Genomic DNA, 23,739 nt, shown 5'->3' on the forward strand with positions numbered 1-23,739 from the left:
AAGAAATGTATATATATATATACATTTATATATATATATATATATATTGGACAATTATACTGACTTAAGGTTGACTTGGAATTTACTTTTACTGCATCGTTAAACTTGCACATCACAAATATCTGTGCAAGACGATGGAAACAAATGCATATTGTTTTTTGAAAAGGTTTATTGTTTGGCCTTGTTGACTCTAGCTGAGTTGAAAGAGAGCGTTCCTTCTGAGTTGAGTGGCAGTGCCCGAAGGAGGCACTTTCTCTGCTTGCTAATCAAGCAAACCTTTCTTTCTATCTTTCTCTCTCTCTCTCTCTCTCTCTCACACACACACACATACACACACACACACACACACACACACACACACACACACACACACACACACACACACACACACACACACACACACACACACACACACACACACACACACACACACACACACACACACCCATACAACATCAGAAGTGGCTGCAAAGTCAAAGGATTCAAGGCTGAGGTTTCTCAGGGCGGGTTTTATTCGTCTTTTGGTGCGTATGTCAAAACTGTATATACATCTCAAAACGTTTTTTAACAGCACATATTGACTTGCACAAACAAACATTATAATATCAAAACAATAAATGAAAAAATGACCATTTATATATTAATTACCCACCCAAATACATTTTTCTTTTTATTCAAATGCCTCCATGGCACCGGAAGATCCCCCGAAAAAAAAAACGTGTTATGAATTGTAAATAGAAAAGTGAAAGTGGCCACTCTAAGGCTGAAAAATTAAGCTAAAGTAGCAGTGCCAAAAACTGCATTTCCTCGAATGGCCACCTGAGGCTTGCTCCAAAAGCAAGTCAATCTCCATACAGCATTATTACATAACGCCTAAGCAGAAATAATCATGTTTGCAGGCTGGAACAAAAACTGTTTTGGTGTCTACATAAATAATGTACCTGTTTATGACAACTGGACAGTGCCGTCTCAGATCCACCATCTTCTTATTTGATGAGTATTTGATGGCCATTTTGTACACTGAAAAAACTGAAAGGTTGACTTTAATTAAGTGTTTTTAACTGTATTAGGATACTTAAAAGCAATAATATAAAGTTGTACCTTATATTTTATCATAATATCATTGCTTTCAAATAACCTAATACAGTTATGGGAAATCGGTTGACATACTACATTTAATTGAAGTCAACGTTTCCTTTTTTTTCAGTGGAAAGGTAAAAATATTCCTTTGATATATTTCAATATAAAATCACTAATAACAAAGAAGAACAGCATCAACCAATTGCTTTAAAGCAACAATGCTCAGTGCACAGTTTGACACATTTAGCTGCGGTTGAACGACTTCCTATACAGGAAAAGCTGCTGAAAGAAAGTATCCCTACTGTAAAGCTATGGGGAAGTAAATGCAGGTGCTCAGGAAACGCTTTGGCACTCACACTCAAACCTAGACGTCATCTTTTGGTTCCTCTGTGCCTTTACAGTTGGAGGTGGGTGCGGCTTCGGTGGACTTGGAGTCAGTGGCTTCTTCTTGTGGCTTTGAAGCATTTTCCACAATGGTTACAGTATCAGCCGAAGCTTCCTCACTCTTTGCTATTTCTTCCTTCTTCTTCTCCTCCTTTTGTCCATCCTCCTTTACATTCTCACTATCTTCCTTGGTGGTTCCATTAACCAAGTCCTCCTGCGTTTGACCAATGTCGGACATCAACACCGTGTTCTCTTTGGCTTCTAGCTCGGACGCGTTTTTGTTTCTCTTGGCAGTTCCCATCCTGTATTCAGAGGTGCTGATCAGGTCTGTGTTGCTGCTCAGCATCTTGATGCATCTGCTCAGCTGGCACACCTTCCAAATCAACAACAGTGTAGAAACCAGCAGAATGGTACAAGCTATGATCAATCCGCCGCTCACAATGAGCAATGGCAGACATTCTTTCCTGTATATAATGAAAGCGGGGGAAGTGGTGGTAGTACAAATGGTTGTGGGCTGATGTTTGCCAGATGAAATTGAACTGCTATGACTGCTGTAATCCAGGGAGGCTGTTGCAAGTGAGTCAGAGTGAGTGATGGCAACCCCTTTCAGATCAGATCGGGATGTGGTTGATAAAGTGGATTCTGGATCTGACTTGCTGTTTTGTGTAGTTGCGGCAAGATTTGGAGGAGTCTGAATTACATTATTAGAAGTTCCAATAGTTCCAGCATGGCATAATAGGGAACCAAGGAGTTCTACGTAGCATAACAGGAGGAGCAGACCCTTCATGTTGCTTGTTGTTGATCTGAGAACACAGGATAGCTGTTTAGTATAAAAATATGTTTTGGAAACCAAATGTAATGCAGGAAGAACAGCAAGCAGGAAGCTCAGATACAGTACCTCACTAAATAATCAATGGGGCAGCTAAAGTCAAATCAGAATGATGTAATTCTTACAAGGCATTAATTACTATGGATATTTACTCAAGCATCAGATGTGTGTCTGTTCTTTCTTACATGATTATCTGTACTTTAAAAAAAATCATATTTGTGTCACCGCAACACAATCCAGTCTTTTCCGTTTTTATTATACACATAATATATATAACATATATTGCCCAGTCACAAATTTTTCTAATAATAATTATGTTATGCTACTTTATACACTGTTTTTACTACTAAATGTTGTATTTTCATTTTAACATATATATTTCACTTTCCACACTCAAATGAATGACAAAACAAAATCAACCACTACATGGTAATAAAATATAAAATGAAGCTACCCAGAGCTACATGTTAAAATAAGCCCAACTTTTAACCATTATAATATTTAAGTACACCCATTATGCATCCATAGTTATGATTCGTCATTGTAGTATTTAGTCTTCCGAAATGGACCATTCTGCAAAAGTTTACTTTTGGTACTTTTTGTTTATTCTAATAAGATGAGCTGAGCATGGATTTCAGTGTGATATAATATCTATACGTTTAATTTCACACATACACACATGTACATTGGAACCAGCTGCAGCACTTAAAATATCTAACAAAAAGATGGTTTTAACAGCAATTTAGCCCTCACTTGGTATTGCATTTTTTATTTTGTTTGAAATGTTTCACCATAGATTCCAAGTAGATGATTCTTTTCAGTTTCACTTACTCATTTATAGAAGTTTTTCAGAACCATATTATATGCATTGTTTTGGGGACATACTTGCCCACATTGTATGATACTTACTATACTGTATACTGTGTTCACTTTGTATTTCTATTGTTTAAATAAGTCAACCATATATTGAATCACCAGCATTTACAACAGAACCATAGAAAAAGACTATCAAATGTTACATGTTAAAACATATTTGCACTTTTGCACAATAACTTTGACCTGCACTCTCTTTTTGCATACATACATGTGTATATTTTTAACAATACTTTGTTACTTATCTAGATATATATATATATATATATTTTTTTAAATATATATATTTTTTAAATTCCCTTTGGGAACCTGTACTGTTTTTCCTCTTCTCTGTTGCTGCATTAACACTTTTCCCCATGGGGATTAATAACATTTTACCTTATCTAATCTCTATCAAAAACCCTGTCTTAAAAACAAAATTATTAATGAATACAATAGGTCACTTACATTGCTGATGATCTTGAATTATTTCCAAGACGAATTTGGTTTGTATTAATAAAAACGTACGTTATGTTGAGCGCGTGAAGAGAGATGAGCGATGTGTAAAGGAGCTCTGTCAAATGATGGAATCCAAACCAATGCATACGCATCTGTCTGTCTTCTGCTTACTTCTCTATTTGGACTATAAAAAGTAAAGGAAGTGGTTTTTTTGTTCTGTACAAGGCTGTAGCTGGTCACACAGACGTGTAGTGTGGCAGACTATTCAAAGTTAGAGGCATACTGAGCAGCTCACTAAGTAATATAGTTCTACTTCATTGACCACAGATTATTTTAATCCTGGTTAATAGCATTTTAGCTAGCTGCCATACATATCTGTTTATAGTACACATATCTATATATTATACATATCTGCCATATACATCTGTTATATATAATATATGCATCTGTCCATACCTCCTCATTCAACAGTGTAAAGTGTTTAAATACTTTCAATGTATTCCACATACAGTGGGGCAAAAAAGTATTTAGTCAGCCACCAATTGTGCAAGTTCGCCCATTTAAAAAGATGAGAGAGGCCTGTAATTTTTATCATCGGTATACCTCAACTATGAGAGACAGAATGAGAAAAAAAAATCCAGAAAATCACATTGTAGGATTTTTAAAGAATTTATTTTCAAATGATTGTGGAAAATAAGTATTTGGTCAATAACAAAAGTTCATCTCAATACTTTGTTATATACCCTTTGTTGGCAATGACAGAGGTCAAACGTTTTCTGTAAGTCTTCACAAGGATTTCACACACTGTTGCTGGTATTTTGGCCCATTCCTCCATGCAGATCTCCTCTAAAGCAGTGATGTTTTGGGGCTGTCGCTGGTCAACACGGACTTTCAACTCCCTCCAAAGATTTTCTATGGGGTTGAGATCTGGACACTGGCGAGGCCACTCCAGGACCTTGAAATGCTTCTTAGGGAGCCACTCCTTCGTTGCCCTGGCGGTGTGTTTGGGATCATTGTCATGCTGAAAGACCCAGCCACGCTTCATCTTCAGTGCCCTTGCTGATGGAAGAAGGTTTTCACTCAAAACCTCACGATACATGGCCCCATTCATTCTTTCCATTACACGGATCAGTCGTCCTGGTCCCTTTGCAGAAAAACAGCCCCAAAGCATGATGTTTCCACCCCCATGCTTCACAGTAGGTATGGTGTTCTTTGGCTGCAACTCTGCATTCTTTCTCCTCCAAACACGACGAGTTGAGTTTTTACCAAAAAGTTCTATTTTGGTTTCTTCTGACCATATGACATTCTCCCAATCCTCTTCTGGATCATCCAAATGCCCTCTAGCAAACTTCAGACGGGCCTGGACATGTACTGGCTTAAGCAGGGGGACACGTCTGGAACTGCAGGATTTAAGTCCCTGGCGGCGTAGTGTGTTACTGATGGTAGCCTCTCTTACTTTGGTCCCAGCTCTCTGCAGGTCATTCACTAGGTCCCCCCGTGTGGTTCTGGGATTTTTGCTCACCGTTCTTGTGATCATTTTGACCCCACGGGGTGAGATCTTGCATGGAGCCCCAGATCGAGGGAGATTAGCAGTGGTCTTGTATGTCTTCCATTTTCTAATAATTGCTCCCACAGTTGATTTCTTCACACCAAGCTGCTTACCTATTGCAGATTCAGTTTTCCCAGCCTGGTGCAGGTCTACAATTTTGTCTCTGGTCTCCTTTGACAGCTCTTTGGTCTTGGCCATAGTGGAGTTTGGAGTATGACTGTTTGAGGTTGTGGACAGGTGTCTTTTATACTGATAACGAGTTCAAAAAGGTGCCATTAATACAGGTAACGAGTGGAGGACAGAGGAGCCTCTTAAAGAAGAAGTTACAGGTCTGTGAGAGACAGAAATCTTGCTTGTTTGTAGGTGACCAAATACTTATTTTACCGAGGAATTTACCAATTAATTCATTAAAAATCCTACAATGTGATTTCCTGGATTGTTTCCCCCATTCTGTCTCTCATAGTTGAAGTGTACCTATGATGAAAATTACAGGCATCTCTCATCTTTTTAAATGGGAGAACTTGCACAATTGGTGGCTGACTAAATACTTTTTTGCCCCACTGTATGTATATATTTCACATCCTTAAATCTTTATTGTTGTTATTGTAAATATTCTTCTCTCTTTTTGCACTATTTTATTTATCTTATTTGCACCATGTATGTTGAGTGGTTGGAGGAGCATGGGACATAAGATTTTCATTGCCAACATATACGTTGTATATGCTGTGCATATGACCAATAAAACCTTGAAACCTTGGTAAAGCTGCAATATTATTTTTATGTATTTAACTGGGTTTTTTTTTTTTTTTTTTTAAATGACAAGCCGTCTATTCTGCCTTAGAAAGTTATGGCATGTCAAGAGGCCCACAGAATTTATTTAGATGACACAAGTGGACTAAACTTGCATACATCCGTTTCTTGAGTGTCATCTACTTATTTTGATCAAGGCCACATTTTGTCACAGATCTATTTATTTCAAATTCTCTTGCAATAAGATGCACCGTTAACACAAGTCCTTTAACAGGTCATTAGGTTATGACTACATGCAAGTGGAAAATTGTTGCATGACCCACACACATTGTGACTCAAATATGTAAAATGCGACCATCTGTTCATCACATAAAATAATAAGATATATTAATTTGCATTGAGTGCAAGTGTATTAGTTTTATTAAGTTCCCCTTTTTGTTTCTTCTGGAAACATGGTGTTTCCTGTGTGATTTGTGGTGATTTCTGCTGTATGTTTGCACATGCACCTGTAACTTGTTTAAGCATCATCCCTGCACATGACACTAGTAAGATGCAACACAGGAGCTACCAAAGTCAGGTCTGCTTTGCAGGTATTCAAGACCCTCATGGCAATGACAAAAATATCAGTTTTTCAACATTACCACTGAAGCTGAAAAGCTGTATAAATTGATGGTGAGAATGTAAAATCAAATAATAATTTGGGGAAGCACCTTGGTTTTCTGACAGAAGGGTGGATGCAAGGTTGGCCTTGAGTAGTGATATAATATATTATTATGGTTGACATCTAAAATGAACAACTGTTAGATACATACATTTTCTTCTACCACACTACAATTCAAAGTCAATTATCTTACATAACATATTGGCAGTGGCCAGAAATGCTGATTAAATGCAATGAAGATTCAATATATTGAATACCTTTTTTTTTTTTTAACTAACACAAAATCACCACTTAAAATCACCTTTGGTGTTTACCAATACGTTTTGGAATCTCATCGTATTTCTTTTAAATTTGTTAAAGCACTAAAAAGATATAGAGAACGAAAACATTTTCTCAGTTTTTCCAGTGTAATGGCAAATTCAAAATGGACCAAGATAGATAATAATAACTGCTAATTCAGTTTTCCCCTTGACACTGATTCAATTTGATAAAGCGGAAATCTGGCCAAATATATTTAAGGAGAAGTGAGAGTAGAAGTATTAGATATGACTTCATCTTAAAGGGTGATGGAAAGTCCCATCTGTCATTAACAAAAGCCACAGTAGAGGTGATATAATAGCAGCTTTCCTGTCATCAAAAAGGCAACTCAAAGTGATTCAGATGAGACAGAAGGCATCGAGAAAATATGTTAAGAAATGCAAAGTGAGAAAATAAGACAAAATGACAATATCAGATGAAAATAAGCCGAAATAGAATAAGGCAGTGAGCGTTGGGTGGATTTAATGCCAGCGTTAACCGTCATGTATTACTATAGTTGACCTATAAAATGCAACAAGTGGTCATTCAGTTGTGCTTTGTCTATTCCAAAGGGGGGGAGGCAGGGGAATGTGAAGGAAAGAGAAATTGGAAGAATGATCCATGTGCTGGTTGTCAACACACTGACACTGAGGCTGTGATGTCATGTCTTCGCCACATTGAGGCTGCTGTGTGTCAGGGTGAGTCTTCTTCGATGGGTAGTGAAGGCCATCTGGTGATAAAACATGCCAGATGGAAGATATCAATATAATTGATCCCTTTCAGTCTGCATAGTTCTGCTGAGCCCTCATAGTCTGCTGAATTTGTTTATCCCTCTGTTGACCGTTGGCAGTGGTCCAATAATATAAAAAATCTCCAGGTTATCCAGACAATTAAGCAGCTCAATGAAATACAGATTTAGCCCTTCTGATTGACCTCTGTAGACATTACTGGCCCCCGCATGTAGAATCATATTGCGTTTTATTCCTCAGTTGAGGGTTTTTCTGTTCTTTTCTGGGGTTGGCAGCACTAAGTCCATAAATCTTGACGTCTCCGGGGGTACAGTCTTATCCTTAACTTTAACAACCCTATTCTCCCAGCAGGTAGAAATCCCATTCACACAGATCGATGTCCATTTAAATCTTGTCCAGTTCAATCCTGATGAACTAACTCGCCGGCAGAATGACTTTAAGTTCAGAACAGACTTCTTCAGGGCGCATATCCTTGTCTGGAGCAAGGCAATATTCTGTAACAATTTATGACAGGCTGTGCACTTCATTGATTCTGAGGATGGGGAGGCACAGGGCAGCTCAGGCCACAATGCTGTCAGCAGTCCACTAAGTTACTGTTTGGCTCGAGGTAACACTTTGGGTTTAGAAGGCAGCTAAAAGTAGATCATTCCAACAGAGGGCAGCCATAAATTGTGTTCCACATTATTTATTTGCGATAAGAGAGCTCCTTAAATGTGTTGAAATGGGTTAAATGTTTTTTTTTTTTAAACTTTTTTATTGCCTTTTATATTGTGCAATCTTACAATACAATAAAATCTCTATCTCGCAATGTTAAAGAAAATGAAACTTAGTTGATGTTCCGGTCTGTGATTCATCTGCTCCCAAGTGTAATGGGTTCTTCCTTGGCTCGTTCTACACCCTACCTCCAAGTATCATGAACATTGGCCAGTGTTTTTTTCAGAAACCTTCTGAGAGATAAAGCAATTTGAAGACTTAACCTCCTTTGCAGAGGTAACAAATAAACTATAATACAAACATTTGAAACACATGTCAATAAAAGGGTAAAGAAGTCCAAAGGATTGTTTTCACCATGTTTTAAAATCTGTTGTAGTTTGAGAGAAGACATTAATTTTTTATGCACAAATCACTTTCTGGTTGATCATCAGGGTCAGAATTCTTTAACAGCACATAACATTACCACATGACCAATTGTGCTTTGCTTTGATTGCTATACTGGAAAGAAAGGACATTCTCTGTATGGCCTCCCAGTAAAAGAAAAAGTAATCAAAAGGCATTGTCAGCCACACGACAAGGTCTTTTCTTCTCTGTTGGATTGATACAAGTGTGCAGGAATCAAATCCATCACTTCTACTCGTCTGTTACAGTTTATGTATGAAGCAATGCTGATGCCAACAGCACATACTCTTCTGCTATATATTACAACTAAAGATAAATGTAGATCAATTAAAAGTCCAAGTCAGATTTTTCAACAATGCAGACGCAAGTGGTCTTGCTTAATTGTAGTTTAGGTATATCAGTTTGAAATCATATCAGTTTCAATTACAGGTCAGGTCCCAAGTCAAGGTCCAATTAAAACCCAAATCAAGGTCAAATTCTGATTATATCCAAAGTCAAGTAGCAAGTCAAGGTTCAATCACATGTCAAAAGTCAAGACCAAAGGCCAGTCAAGTATTAAGTCAAGTTCCAAGTCAAGTTCCAATTAGACAAGTTCCAAGTCAAGTCACAAGTCAAGTCCCAACCAATCCAAAGTCAGTAGCAAGTCAAAACCCAAGGCAGGTAATTCCTCAGTCAAGTATTATGTTGAATCTCAAATCAAATTGCAAGTCAAGTACCAAAGCAGGAAATTCAAGTTCTGAATTCTTACCGTTGATTTTTGAGTCCTAAACAAGCTTCTAAAGAGCTCTTCACCAAATGTCATGCCTCCACTAGTCTTGTTTACTGCACATGCTTTTTATTGACAACAGCATAGTATGCAAACAAAATTATCTTTGCTGTCATTTTTTTTTTGTTTACAACTGCTGCTCAGTAACATGTTAGTTTTCCTGGTTTTCTCTTGCCACTTGATTCTATGCTATCAGATTGGTTAAACAAAGTGAATTTGGGGAATGATTTGTTTATTTACAAGGAATTGATAGCATCAACACAAAGAAAAACAGTCAAAACAGTGCCACAAAAGAAATATGACCAGTTCAAGTAAAATCAGTTTGAAAAAGAAACCAATATGGTTCAAAATCTAGAGACTGAAGTTGACTACAATTGCTTTCAGTTGGGTCTTTATGCCACCTAGAGGCCAGCTGGGATTTTGAACATGACACCGATAAAAGCTTCTATACGTTACTCAAATGAGCTCCAAGGTTAAGCATAATGGCAAATTGAAAGAGAAGTTAGACAATCCTTTTTTTCTTGCAGGACCACCAGGGACAAGAAACTCAGCGTGTGCTCATATTACGCATGCTGTTCTCCCTACACATTCCAGAGTTGAATCTTTTAATTCTCCCAAGACAACAACCAGCCTACTTTCACTTTCACATTTTTACAGATCCTCCACTCACAACCTAAAAGAACTCAAACAGGACCATATACTTTACTCTAAATGTTAATTATGATGTAAAAACTACACAGAAAGCGTATCCAATATGTTGTTATGTTCATGTTCACTTCATAAACAGGCTTACATAAAACAGCTTTACAACACTTACATCACTCTAGCACTGGCTTTTATGCACATTGGTGTACATTTTTGTTAACTCAGTCCTCAAGTCTTAGAAACAATGTGGTAACAATAGCATTCACAATAAAAAATAATGAATGTTAAAATACCTGGCATTATTCAAACATTACATTTTAAGAATGTGTTCGAATATAGTTTAAGCTGGTTGAAATGCATTAACGGAGAAGGGAGAAAAAAAGAATCCTGTGTGGTGATCGACACATATTAAAGCTGCATTACGTCACAGGTTGAAGGTGAAGCAGATTACCGCGAGAATGTATTTCCTGACAGACAGAATTCTGTGACATTTTCGAAGCTTTCAAGCATGCGTACGTATTCCATGACTTCAATGAATTAGATCCAGGAAATCCATCACTTTTCAGGGTTTTTCTTTTACCCTGGAAATGCAGTTTTTTCTAACATAACTCACAACTCAACCACAAATTGGTAACATTATCATATTTTATGGCATACCTTTTAATCATATGGGTGTCCTCTTCTTTCTCTATTTTCCTAAAAGTGAGATCTCAGTACAAGCTAAGGATTACTTTGTAGAATTTATCTTGCATACACTGTAAACACCCTGTACATAAAGGTAAAATCCAACAATGCAATGTATTTATTCATCTCTTTTTTTGAAAGTAAGACTAGAAAACTAAGTTAGTCTTGGGATATGTCAATTATATAATACAATTTGGAAATAATTGGTTTAAATAAATTGAGTCCATTTTATTGTTACATGACAAGCCTCATTTTATTGTCTTTCTTGGATGAAAACAGAAACTGCGTGTACAGAATGGTAGTCACATGCAATACAAAAATATGAATTTTTACAATAACATAAAAAAACATGTATCGGCCCATTCTAAAAAAAATGTACAGCTTTTATACAGTATTATATACATGAAAAAAATATAAATATATATACATCTGTAGTAGCCATAGCAGTACCTATTCAAAAACGTTGTGATGTACTTTACATATAAAATGTTTTTACAAATATTAGAACATGTTCATTTGCTGTACATTAAATAATGTATGTACATTACATACCGTTGGATTTGCAACACAACATTTACTGCAGTCTTCCACAAAAATCAACCCTACGGAATTCAACACAATAAGCTCACCTTAGTCGCACTTGCGCACACACACACAGAGACACACACAACAATACAAACACACACACCAAATCAATTCCAATGCACAACCTGAAGCCTGCAATAACAAACAGCATACACAAGTGCGCACAAGAGGTAATGTTTTGGGAAAAGATATAGGACACTTTTGCGCCAGGTCAATCACTCAACTTCTTGACAGAAAGATCTTTCTTAATAAGTCATATTCGTATAAGGTGCACTTTACACTTCAATGGATGGACATTATTATTAAAAAAAAGTCATTTATCACAAAAAGCCAGCATTATTCTATTCCCATGTGGATTGTGAATGATGAAGGGAATAATTCACTTGTGTCTTTTCCTTTCAGCTGCTGTTTCACAAACAGAAGTCAGTGAGAAGTCTATAAGCATCCAAATACAGTGAATTTACCAGGTAATACTCCAAAAATGACAACATACAAGTGAGCATATCACACTGTCCAACTCTGAGACCCTCTTGAACATAAACAAAAGGAAGCACTTTTTATGATGCCCATATCCTTAATGCATTATCAACATACTTTTAATACCTTAACAGTCTGCTTAAAGCACGATAACCTTATGGTTGAAAGCGTTCATAATTCTTCATAAGGCTTTATAAACAGCGATTATTACTTAAAATAAATTCATAATAGTTAATCATATCTGGTCACTTGGACATTTTAGATTATGTTTTCGGCTGGGTTTATCCTTCTGTTTTCCTGACAGTGAACTAGAGAAACAACAGGCCTGATTGTCATGAAATGTTTTCAAAGGTTATAGTGTGGGACAGGGAAGAATCCCCTCAGATTTTGGAGCAGATCCAAATCAAGAGGCATGGAAAAAGAAATCATTTGAACTCTCCTCAAGTTGGAACTAAAAGTTGGAAATTCAAGGAGCTCATGAAAGCAGCATAGTTATGCATAATCCAGCCTCTTCTGACAAACCGCCATGGGACATTTAAAAAAAAAAAAAAGCATAACAGCAATAGACAACATTTTTAAAAATCCCATTTGAATTGTGCCATGAAATACGAATTCAATAATTGTTAATTTGAAGGATTTTTCATCAAGTAGCTAACTAGCAAGCCAAGGAAACGGCTGACATATATTATGCAGGACGAGATATTTAGTTCACCAAACTGTTTCACACAAAACTAAAGATTACAAAGACCAATACAACTTCCTAGACTTGCACAACTCAACATATCTGTAATTCATGACACAATTCAGATGAAATGATTTGTCTCGTGCCTGATAAACTAATAAACTACATATTTTTAAATGATTGCTTATTGTGACTTAAAACAGCTTGTAATGTATTATATCTGACTATAACTCAAAAAGCACTTCACTTAAAGCACCAATGAGAACCACTTCTAATCACATTATAACGCATTATAAAGGATTAATATGCCTTAAATAAATTGTAAAATGTATTGAAACTATTGGAATTATAATAAACGATGATACAAAATAATGTTATTAAAATGATGTAAAGTACTGATGATACATGATAAAAATTCTTTATATGTTAAAAATACTGATATAAAGCATTACAAACATTTACAAGTGCTTACAACTATAAACAAACAGTGATATAAGCTGTTTGTAACGCATTAGAAGTATGTATAAAATGGATTATAGACACCGTAAAAAGCGTTACCAAAGAAAACACTGCAAATATGATTATTCCAAACCAAACAAAACATCAAAAGTGTTAATGATTCTTTTTTTCCCCCGTTGACAAAGTGCGTATTGTGTCTATGTGTCTTTGTCCAATACAAAGTGAGAAAGAGAAAGGGAGGCTTTGAGAACGTCACTCAGCCTGCAAACGTGTATAAACCCCCTGGAGGGGGGAAAACACAGATAAATTAAGTGGTCCATTTTATAGTAGGGCCCTTTTACTGTTGCGTGTGTGTGTATGTGTGTGTGAGTGTCAGAGGGTAAAAGGAGGCCGTGTGAGAACAACCACATCACAGCAGCACAGAGAAGGTGAGCAGGCACAGCAGTCAGTCAGCACAGACACCACAAGCCAGTTATTCAGAGCCCCAGAACAACATCACAGAACAAAGAGATATTAGACGAAGGAAGGGGTGGGGGGGGGGAGCGTGAAGGACGACAGCTCCCCCCATCCTCCCCATCCACCACACCTCGCTCCACCGGTCCTCTCTTCCCCCCCAACGAGAAAAAACATTACACATGGAAGATCAGGCTGCGGGTTAGTGGAAAGCGGTGTCTGTTTTCAGGCAATGCTTTGATCAATCCTGTAAGAGTTAAGGATACAGGAGCATGCAAGGCAGACCCAGGCTTTGTTTTGCATTGCTTGTGTTTCAGAGTGACTGCTACAACCTGGATAAGAAAAGAGAAGTAAAAAAAAGAGAGAAAAGAGCAAACGGAAACATATCGTTAGACGGTTAGTGGAAGTGATACAATGCAGAAAGCATCCTTGTAAAACAGCAGGATATTACATACAGATTAGTTCATGGATTATATGGACATTTAAGTGACATCTTAGATTCTAAATGTTTCCATATACGTGTTTTTCTTTCCACTAGTCCGAAAGAAGAGGTTATGCAACCACAATAACCCAATATTGACCAGTGCATGAAAAAGCACTTCATCCAGCTAATCAAAACTGGCATTTAACTAGGAATGATAGTGAAGCCTTCTCCGCTGGTTTTAAAAAATAAATAAAATGGTAGACTCGAAGCAGAAATGATAAGCGGTGGGAAATATAGTCTAAAGTTGTAAATGATGCTTAGAAAAAAGTAAAATAGCTGGTGCAGCAAATGACAGGACTAACACACACATATGAAGATGACAAAATGTGAGAAATAATAAAACACTTTCCCCCCCGAGTGACAATAACCACTTGATTTGTGTGTCGTGTGACAGTGAATAAGTCAAACTTTACAATTCACATTTTGAAACCACAATGTTCACATTTCATTAGAGAGCGAGGTTAAAGAGGAATGATACTTTATTTCAAACCTATGTAACTGATGTTATTTACTAAATAAGACTGTGTAACCCTAAACCCTAAGGCTGAAGAGGATCATCACTGCTGAGCTTTGTACCACAAGTGATCAGAAGCTATAGAAATATACAAGATAGATTTTCTGGTTTCAAACTTCCAGTGTCTTCACATTGTCCTCCATTGGTGGATACCTACTCTGCAGACTTCCAGAAGTGTCCAGGGTGTGAGAGCCTGCGGTTGAGTTTGGGCAGCTTCTCCAGCAGGTCGGCCAGCTGGGTGAAGGGGGGTCGGTCTCTCAGGTCATACGACCAGCAGGCAGACAGGATCTCCTGAAACACAAAACACTTTAAGAAAATGCCCCCTCTAAAGCGAACACTCTCCTTTGACTCTGGACCATACGATATAATCGATGATACTGACATTCAGACAAGGACCAATTGTTGGACAGAAACACAGAAACAGATCTTTAACGGAACATTACAATCACTAAAATCATTAGGTTAAGACTTTCTTACACACATTTGATTTGGGATTAATTATGTATTTCAATTGAGGATTTACTGTTGCACAATAGAGTGCTTCAGCCTAACTTTATTAAATAGTGGGATGCTGTATTTCCAATTTAATGGCATTAATTCATATTTACTGTTCAGAACATGAAGGGGGTCAGAGACAATATGTTGTCTTGGTATATTATATGTGATGGTTCATTCATTCCAGACCATAACTGATGGGAAATTGATAGATTTTTTAATGCATGTGCTAAAAACAATGTATTGTACATTGTGTATTGTGTACCTCTTCTTTCATTTTCCCCCCTACATATTGAAGTGGCTTCTCTTAGTGTTTACTTTTGTGAAGCTACCTTAAGTTAGGTGAGGGTATCTGACACATTTCCCATAATGCATGCAAGGATGTTGTATAGTGTAGCTGAAAAAAGCATTATTATCAAACAATAATCCCCAGTTGATTTTTCAGAGCATATATTGGATAAAATCCAAATATAGGACCATCTGCTAAGAAAAAAAATGTGAACTATCTTGGGTTTGATGTTGGAATTTCTTTCGTATCACATTCCCAAAGATGTGCCTATTATGAAAACACGATTATATAAAAAACTAACAAACAAAAGTATTTAAATAATTCTGAATAATATATATCATAAATCATACTTAAACTCAAACTATATATGTTTGATATTCTCATCATAAATCAAAAGCTATAAATTCCTCCAACACAGACATACAATAATACAATTTCTATAATTAACAGTTTCTCCCCTAGAAGTTTGGTACTAACACACATTGTATAAACAGAAACTGCAAGAGGTTTTGAATTATAATTATATTCAAATGTTATCTGATCCCTTTTTACAATTTATTAAGTGCGTTATATTCTATATGTATAGGTATATATGTTGTGGAGTCTCTGTGACCTTGACCTTAAAATCTGATCTGTTTATGTTAATGTTTTTTGCCAAATTCTAAAGGAATTCCGTTCCAACAAAGAATTATAATGATCATTCTTAAAAAGTTTTACAACACCATAAGTCTCTCTGCATCGCTAGAGCACCAATGATTCTTAATAAGCAGAATAAACATGAAGCGTTCTCAGTGACCGCAGAGCCTGTGTTTCTACTCACAGTGACCTCCTTGCCGAGGCTGATTTCCGCCAAGACCTTCTTAATGCCCTCTCCGCTCCCCACCTGCCAGATGGTAGCTTCCACATGCTGGTTGGTGATTGGCCAGTCCCTTGCTTGAAGCTCGTACCAAATGGTGCTGAAAGGAGTGAAGGGGTGGAGAAGTATGATTTTTCTATCACATAAGCTCTATCAGTCAGACGCAGGTGTAACAGGAGTGTGCAGAACTCACCCAAAGGCGTACACATCTGCCGCGGTGGAAAAAGGAAGTTGGTCCTCATTGTTACCTGGGCTCATCCTGCGCACAATCTCCGGTGCGAGGTAACAAATCCAGCCATGTGGAAGTTTGAGTTTGTTCTCACGCCTGGAAGAAAAAAAAGCAGGAAAAATGGGTACACATTTGTCAGAAACAAATCAAATGGAGTGGAAAATCTGATCATTAACTAGGGTGGAAAATACATTAACTAAATGTAGTCCACCTCCAATTCCTGTGTACAAAAGCTACTCACAAAGCAAAGGGAGTGTTTCAGAAAGTGGTTTTTTCAACTTTACAATCAGGAGAAAAATAGTAGCTTTCAAGTGAAATGCCTGCAGGACTCGGGGATTATTACAAATCACTACATCTCTCAAGGTAATAGCAGTGCGGTGTGAAGAGCACTCTGTGTGAGCTTGTGTTTTTAAGGAGTTCCTTACCTCCCCTCCTGAACAACTCCAGAGATCCCAAACAGCCCGAAGTCAGTGATTATGACTTTATTGGTGTCATGAAAAACGTTCTTCGACTTCAAGTCTTTGTGAACAATGCCTTTAGCGTGCAGATAGCCCATTCCCTGTGTTGGAAGACAATGCGACCGTCATAAATTATTATAGTTTTTTCTTTTTTTACTGTGGAATGGCTCATAAAAAAACTGACTGAGCCCGAAACACAGTATTTTAAAATGCAACATAAACCATGCATCGATTAGCAATTTTGTATTTAACATATAGGGCTTTATATACAGATTTCCTGTTTCTTTGAATGGCAGTGACATTTCTTGTGATTAAATTGTTACAAATGTATGAATAAAACACGAGATAAAAGATGTAGAAGAAACATTACCTTTACAATCTCCTGAGCAATTTGTCTCGTCTTATTAATATCCAAAGTGTTTTTAGTGTCTCTAACAACTGAGTACAGTGTCCTCCCTTTGCAGAAACTGTGGGAAAAGAAGAAAAAGCAAAAAGATTTAATTTAGGATTAGAAACATTTATTCACAATAAAATATTAGATCAATTCTTTGGAGAATGATAAGATGTTTGCCTATGTCACATGTATAATTTGTTTTCTTTGTAAGATTTCTATGGGCCAAATTAGCCTTTATTGGAGTATGACAGTGACGGCATGTGTTAATGGTTAATAGTACCAGGGCAAATTTGAGCCTGCACCCTCCGCCTGAGGACTGAACCCCAGTTGGGCAATGTATACTTTTTAATACACAAGATAAAAAAAAATAGAGCTTTCTAATATTAAGTGCCACGTATCTCATGTTTAAGCATTGTTTTATGGGGTCAGATCAGTCCCATAATAGACAAATGCCCACAAAAGCATTCACACTTGTATTTCATGATCTGCAAAAGCATTCACACTTGTATTTTCAATGCACACACAAATGTGTTCCATTTCACATACATGTAAATAAAATCCAAATACAGAAAAAAGTTTTACATGTGTATTTTTGATCCACACATATTTGTTTTCCGTGTCAAACCGCTGAACCTGCATACACAAACCGCTCTCTGTGCATTCGTGTGTGGGTTTTTTGAGACTCCCCTGACGGTCATCCGATTCGTACTTGCAATTTTTTCCATCTATAGCCAATCAGATGTCTCCTCCATTCTAAGCCAATCACATGGGCGCGCCCTCACGAGGGTACGATTTCTTGCGTTCGTGACGTGGCGCTTCATATGCGCATTTTCGCAGTCCGGAGCTAACAAGTCAACTTCAACATGGCAGGTAGCACAGGTGTAAGTGATAAGTGTCTCTGCGTGAATGATTCAATATGATTTGGGTATGAATTGAAAACAAATATGTGTGGATCAAAAATACACATGTAAAGCTTTTTTCTGTATTTGGATTTTATTTACATGTATGTGAAACGGAACACATTTGTGTGTGCACTGAAAATACAAGTGTGAATGCTTCTGTGTGCATTTGTGTATTATGAGACTGATCTGACCCCATATTGTTAAGGGAGGAGGTCAATTCAAAGGCATATGTTAAGGATGATGATATGCTACATAGATTTTGTGTAATTGATAACTGAATCGAGTCTTATTAATACCTGCATTTGGGTTAAAATCATTTCATAGGTGCGTTTGATTTTCCTGCTCTCACCTGGTGATGATGGCTAGGTGGGGCGGAGCCATGCAGGCCCCCATGAAGAGGACCACGTTCTCGTGCCTGGTCTGTCTGTAGTTCATCACTTCCTTCTTGAAGAGCTTCAGATGGTCCTGATTGTTCCCGTCGATCTCCAGGAGCCGGATCGCGACCTCGCCGTGCCACCGACCCTTGTGCACTTTTCCCCAGCGGCCCTGAATCCAACAGATTCATTCCTGAAATGTGTCTATTTGGAATGCGGTAAATTAACTTTTAACATCTGTGTCCAAATCCTGACCTTTCCTATGAGTTCTCCGAGGTCCAGCTGCTCGAAAGGGATGTCCCACTCCTGCAGGTAGACGCTGGTCTGGCTGCCCTTGCGGCAGATGGGGCCCTTCCACTGGTTCCCACGAGAGCTGGGCAGGTCATCCAGCTCGTCGCACTCGCCGTCCGAGCCCATGTTCATCCTGATGTCCTCCCCGTCATCCTCATCCTCCTCATCATTCTCATCCTCATCATCTTCCTCCTCGTTATCCTCCTCCTCTTCTGGGTCTTCGTCTTCGACCTCAATTTCCTCCTCTCCTTCCTGTGGGAGAACAGTGATTAGGGCTGCGTAATTAAACACAATATCATCTAATCAGAATATGGAATACAAACAGAATTCTACAGTGCAAGATAAAACACTGAGCGGTAAACTAAACACTGTAATAATATATAAATGTGAATATATGAAAAAATTGAAGTATAGTTTTGCAACATACCTCTTCATCCTCATCTTCTACCAGCTCTGCATGTATGTCGTCCGCTGCTGGCTCATTGCTGTGACACAGAGAATTGATATTAAAGGGGTGAAATACATGAAAATATATTTTGTTTCCCTGAGTGAAATTCAAATTAACTGGACGAGGGGTTATATTATTATTTACTAATTGTCTATAAGCTGTGGGTTAGGGTTAGAAACACATGCTGTTGTTTCAGTTGTGTGTTTATTGGTTTGTATTAATGTGCTTTCAAATCTGCATATGTGTCTTTTTCTTGGGTTATGTGCTCATATACGTTTTTTCTTGGAACATTTACATGCTGGACTCAAGTGTTTATGTTAATTAATGCACATTGTCCTTTTTGAAACAAATAAATACAAATAGAGAAATAACATAATCGTCTTACACAGTGTCTTGGAGGACATCAGGGTGCAAATGAGCAGGACTGGAGACATCTATAGAGAGAAATCACCAGGATTAGGAAGAATTAAGGGGCAAAATGTTATCTTTCTTTATGTTTACACCCTTTTCCTCATGCCCCACCACATACTGAACATGACTGCTCATGCATTTCTCCATTCCACCAGCAGGTGGTGTCAAAAGGCTGTTAAGAGTCAGCATGCAGTGAAAGATGGCCACTGTAACTGTTACAAGTTTAAAAGAAAACATGCAGAATAGAGAGATATACAGGGTAATGTGATCTGAAGAAGAGAACAATAGAAGAATAACTGTGCAGTGTGACATTTTAGGACCATCAACTCACCGGGGAAGATAAACTGCTGCCTATGCTGAAAGTAACAGGCAGCTTTTGAACAGAAAAAGAGAGGGGAAGACCGACAAGCATGGCAGGGAGAGAGACTTTTGGTTAGAGAAGCTTTGGATTAACAGAATTTGTCAAATAAAGAGCATTCTTCAGTGTTAAAAAGAGACAATACAGGAGAGGAAGAACAAGATTTTAACTAATTAAGATCACCATGAAACTGACCCTTTGTGTCAGACCCTTTCTGTAATGTTTTATTTAAATAAATAACCCTTTTTTGTCACAGAAATCTGAACTTTGGATAAAGCCAGGTTCAAATTTGTGTTTCTTTTTGTTGACATATGAGAGTCAAAGGTTTTTTCAGAGGGAAATATATTTTTAATGAAATATTGTCAACAACCATAAAAAACATACATGTATGCCATGTTTTCCAGAATTAAATCGAAAATAAATAAAAGAACACAATCTTACATGAATTAATTTTTTTAAAACTTCAGAATATATAAATATAGAAGTAAAACTGGAGAGTTTGTTTTATGCAAGTGCTGATGAAGTGGAAGTGTGGCTCAGGGGATGAGAAACAACCTTTAAAAACCTTTATGTATTGTAAGAGACCACAGCTTAATATGAATACACATTCAAGAATTCAACATTTTTCTGAAAGCTTTTTGAAATGTCTTCTTCAAATAAGCAAACGAGGTATCTAGTTATGCTAACTTTTGGAGATTCTAGAATACCGTCAAGACGCCATTAGACAAAGTTGGGGAAATAAACGTGTATTGCCTATTTTTGGATGTTGTTTTTCTACTAGTCTGAAAGACCAGGGAAGCAAAATTGCAAAGTGCAGAGTACATTACAAAAAAGATGTTAACTGTAATGTCTCACCTAACCAAAATATGGAGAGAGAAAAGGGAAGAGCAGGAAGTTTGTAGACCATAATATTAAATGCTATTAAACTGGGTGATGAAAAAAAACATTGAGTATTATACTAGCATGTGCATTTCAGGATGTGCATCTGGATTTGTTTGTCTGTCTGGGTTTCTGCTTCCAGGCGTTGAGTGAGGCTTACCTGGGAAGTTGAAGCGGTTGTCCCGGTGGTTTTTGGGCGAGGGGTTGGGTGGAGGAGTGGCGCTGGGGGGGTAGCTCTGCTGGAAGGGCGCTGGGGAAGATGGTGTGGAGGAGGTGGTGGAGGACGGGTTGCTGCTGGAGTCCAGCTGGTTCAGCACAGGAGGATGGTCCTGGTGGGGGCATGGAGGGGGGGCACAAACGAGACGATCAGAGTTGATAGTTAGGAGGACTTGTACAGCTGCTGCACCTTTGTTTTCAATTACATTTTGTTAAAATCCAAGAGTTTGTGCTGGATTGCGTTGCTTGATGGCGTCCAGGTTGTAAGAGACATTTATATTTGAGAAAAAATCAGTGTTGGCACGACGGGTCACATAGCTGTTGAATATTATTATAATGAATACCCTGTTTTTGTATAGTTTTGTACATACTAATGTAGTCGTTTAGGAATATTTTGCTTACAGATTACACACACTTAATCACTGATTCTGATAGTGACTTCCATTAACTCAGTTACCGGTAATGTGTATTCCTAGATTTAAAAACAAACTGGTTTTGTCTTAAAACTTAAAAGGTGTACTTAATTTTGTAGTGATCTTTAAATGTTCTTCTTTTACTTTTCTTGTATTGTATTATTATTTCGGCCCCTGTAAATGACTTGGTTAAATTCCTATCTTGAGAATTGGAATATTGTTTTTGTTTTTAAATGTTCTGAAAATTATCTTTCATAAAGTTTGTAGTTATTTGAAAATGATATTTGAGGACTTTGATCAACTATTTTAAAATTGAATGACTCATAAGAGGGCTATTTTCTTTATGCAGCTATTCTTTGTGCCGTCCCCCTTCAACTGAATTAGTTTTCTTGCTCTTTGTCTGTATTAATATTAATTAAGTCGCATTACATGTATTATATAGACTAATCTTTACAATGTAATGAGGGGTAGATGGTGAAAGGTCGATGGTAAAATAGCTAGACATTTTTTTATTTTCTTCCCCAAACAAACACATGTAGTGTTTTTATAAGGCGAGTTTATCCAGGAACCAGAATGTGGATTCTGTCAAATGTGGTCTGAATTTACATGTATTCAAATGCTGAAGCGCCAGAGACAGAACTCTAGTGTGCGATTTATTGGCGCCCTGCGCTATGGCTTCATTCATTTACATAAGGTATCCTAGAGCTGGATGTAACAAAATTCTCTAATATAGATTTAAAGAAAAGCTAAACAAAAGCAACGCCATATGCAGGGGCATTAAAAAAAAAGTTAATTATTTTAAATTCTTTTGGTTCAGTTCTTGATTTAAACATTAAGATGCAAGAAATGCACCAGGTTAAAGGGGTTCTTTGAACAATTCACTGCAATGTTTCTCCGAGATTGTCTTCCATATTAAAGCAGTATTAGAATTCTAACTGAAATATCCCCTTTTTAAATTGACTCACAAATCGGGATCTTGTCATCCAAATAAAATCGGGAAATCAGAAGTGATACACAGCACTTGTTTTCAGGTGTCATAGTTTGGGATTTCACAAGGATTCTGTACTTGCTACTGAGTGATGTAATGCAGAATTCCTTAGCCTCCCAGAACATTTCTTTTACCTTCTTCGTGATGGCCTTTGGTAGAGTGCCAAACTGCGGTGCTTCTGGAGGCCGGTCCACAGGGTTGTTTATATCAGACGGAACCGACTCGGTCCTCCGAATTTTGGCGACTAGAAGAGAAATGGAGATGTCACAATGTACTGGCATGCACATCACATTTTCATCGCTCACCTTTAGATGGATAAAACAAAGCTTACTTGGTAGAAAGGAGATTCTGCAGGATGGGGCTTCCTTGGTGCATTTGTTGTGGCACTTTAACCTGTAAGGAAAGTTCACAGAATGTAAGTACATGGCACTCAAAACCACCCTTTAGGTCTGGCTCCATGCACTCATGGCAAATGATTGAGTTCTTGATCATATCACTCCTATATTGGTAGCTCTGCACTAAAATCCAGGATAGAATTTAAAATTCTCCTCCTAGCTTACAACGCCCTTAATGGTCTGTGTTTAGGAGGCAGACAACCTCTCAACATTCAATAGCAAGCTTAAGACTTCCCTATTTTGAAAAAGCTTATAGTTAGGGCTGACTCAGACTAGCCTTAAACATCCTCCTTGATTCTTTATTTTTTTACCTGTGTTTTGTGTTATTGGGCTCCATAAATACAATTTGATTTGACCTGCATTTCCTTATTCTACATAATTCTGTCTCAGAAAAATAATTTAAGTTGAGTTGAATAGAAAGCCCTTAACTCACCGACAGTGTTTGCACTTAACCCCAAACATCATGTTCTTCTGGCACACCTGACATGTTTGGGACAGCCAGGACTTTGTTGAAAACCTACAGAAAACACAAGAAATGCTGTTAAATCTAGCCACTTATTTAATATTTTATTGATAACCCAGCTTGCTTCATTATGACATAAGGTTGGGGAGAATATATTGTGTGTCAGAGAGAGACCTACCTGTGTGTGACTGAGAGGCCGATGTCCCTCCTCACTGCTTGTGGGGAGTTGCGATGCCCTGCTACGTTATCTAGCCGGGGAAAAAGAGACGGAAGAAAAAGGGAGAGAGATCAAAGGGGAGTATAAGCTTATGTGAAGAAAGACTGGTCATAACTCTGGTGGTTAAACAACTTATAAAACTGAATTACAACCATGTCATTGGAACACAGTTTAACCACATTTATGAT

At 37.6% G+C, this 23,739-nt stretch overlaps 2 protein-coding genes across 4 annotated transcripts in view; both read right to left on the minus strand.

Moving 5' to 3' along the window:
- Nucleotides 1-493: 493 nt before the first annotated feature.
- Nucleotides 494-3,856, minus strand: LOC134872272 (uncharacterized). Its single transcript, XM_063895497.1, has 2 exons — nucleotides 3,614-3,856; nucleotides 494-2,267 (listed from the first exon to the last, which is right to left on the minus strand). Exons 1-2 carry the CDS (start codon nucleotides 3,754-3,756, stop codon nucleotides 1,445-1,447), a joined length of 966 nt encoding a protein of 321 aa, XP_063751567.1. The 5' UTR covers nucleotides 3,757-3,856; the 3' UTR covers nucleotides 494-1,444.
- Nucleotides 3,857-11,034: 7,178 nt separating this feature from the next.
- ksr1a (kinase suppressor of ras 1a) overlaps nucleotides 11,035-23,739 on the minus strand; it is a 32,942-nt gene continuing 20,237 nt past the window's right edge. For 2 of the 3 annotated variants that reach the window (XM_063895025.1, XM_063895028.1), the window contains exons 6-21: nucleotides 23,513-23,582; nucleotides 23,305-23,388; nucleotides 22,808-22,869; nucleotides 22,611-22,720; nucleotides 21,020-21,188; nucleotides 19,954-19,995; nucleotides 19,597-19,645; nucleotides 19,191-19,248; nucleotides 18,728-19,015; nucleotides 18,448-18,644; nucleotides 17,173-17,269; nucleotides 16,770-16,903; nucleotides 16,309-16,440; nucleotides 16,080-16,215; nucleotides 14,633-14,766; nucleotides 11,035-13,809 (exon numbers count right to left, since the gene is read on the minus strand). In XM_063895025.1, the coding sequence (XP_063751095.1) occupies nucleotides 13,803-13,809; nucleotides 14,633-14,766; nucleotides 16,080-16,215; nucleotides 16,309-16,440; nucleotides 16,770-16,903; nucleotides 17,173-17,269; nucleotides 18,448-18,644; nucleotides 18,728-19,015; nucleotides 19,191-19,248; nucleotides 19,597-19,645; nucleotides 19,954-19,995; nucleotides 21,020-21,188; nucleotides 22,611-22,720; nucleotides 22,808-22,869; nucleotides 23,305-23,388; nucleotides 23,513-23,582 (1,769 nt within the window). In that variant the 3' untranslated portion in view covers nucleotides 11,035-13,802. The remainder of the gene's footprint in view (nucleotides 13,810-14,632; nucleotides 14,767-16,079; nucleotides 16,216-16,308; nucleotides 16,441-16,769; nucleotides 16,904-17,172; nucleotides 17,270-18,447; nucleotides 18,645-18,727; nucleotides 19,016-19,190; nucleotides 19,249-19,596; nucleotides 19,646-19,953; nucleotides 19,996-21,019; nucleotides 21,189-22,610; nucleotides 22,721-22,807; nucleotides 22,870-23,304; nucleotides 23,389-23,512; nucleotides 23,583-23,739) is intronic. The other variant, XM_063895026.1, reaches the window with a different exon arrangement.

The sequence above is a fragment of the Eleginops maclovinus genome, chromosome 11, assembly GCF_036324505.1.
Source record: "Eleginops maclovinus isolate JMC-PN-2008 ecotype Puerto Natales chromosome 11, JC_Emac_rtc_rv5, whole genome shotgun sequence".
Taxonomy (NCBI): domain Eukaryota; kingdom Metazoa; phylum Chordata; class Actinopteri; order Perciformes; family Eleginopidae; genus Eleginops; species Eleginops maclovinus.

Excerpts from the sequence above, each read along its gene's own strand:
- LOC134872272 (XM_063895497.1), bottom strand. The coding sequence starts at position 3,756 with ATGCGTATGCATTGGTTTGGATTCCATCATTTGACAGAGCTCCTTTAC. Across the intron at positions 2,268-3,613 it reads AATTCAAGATCATCAGCAAT|ATCAACAACAAGCAACATGA; the intron begins GTAAGTGACCTA and ends CTGTGTTCTCAG.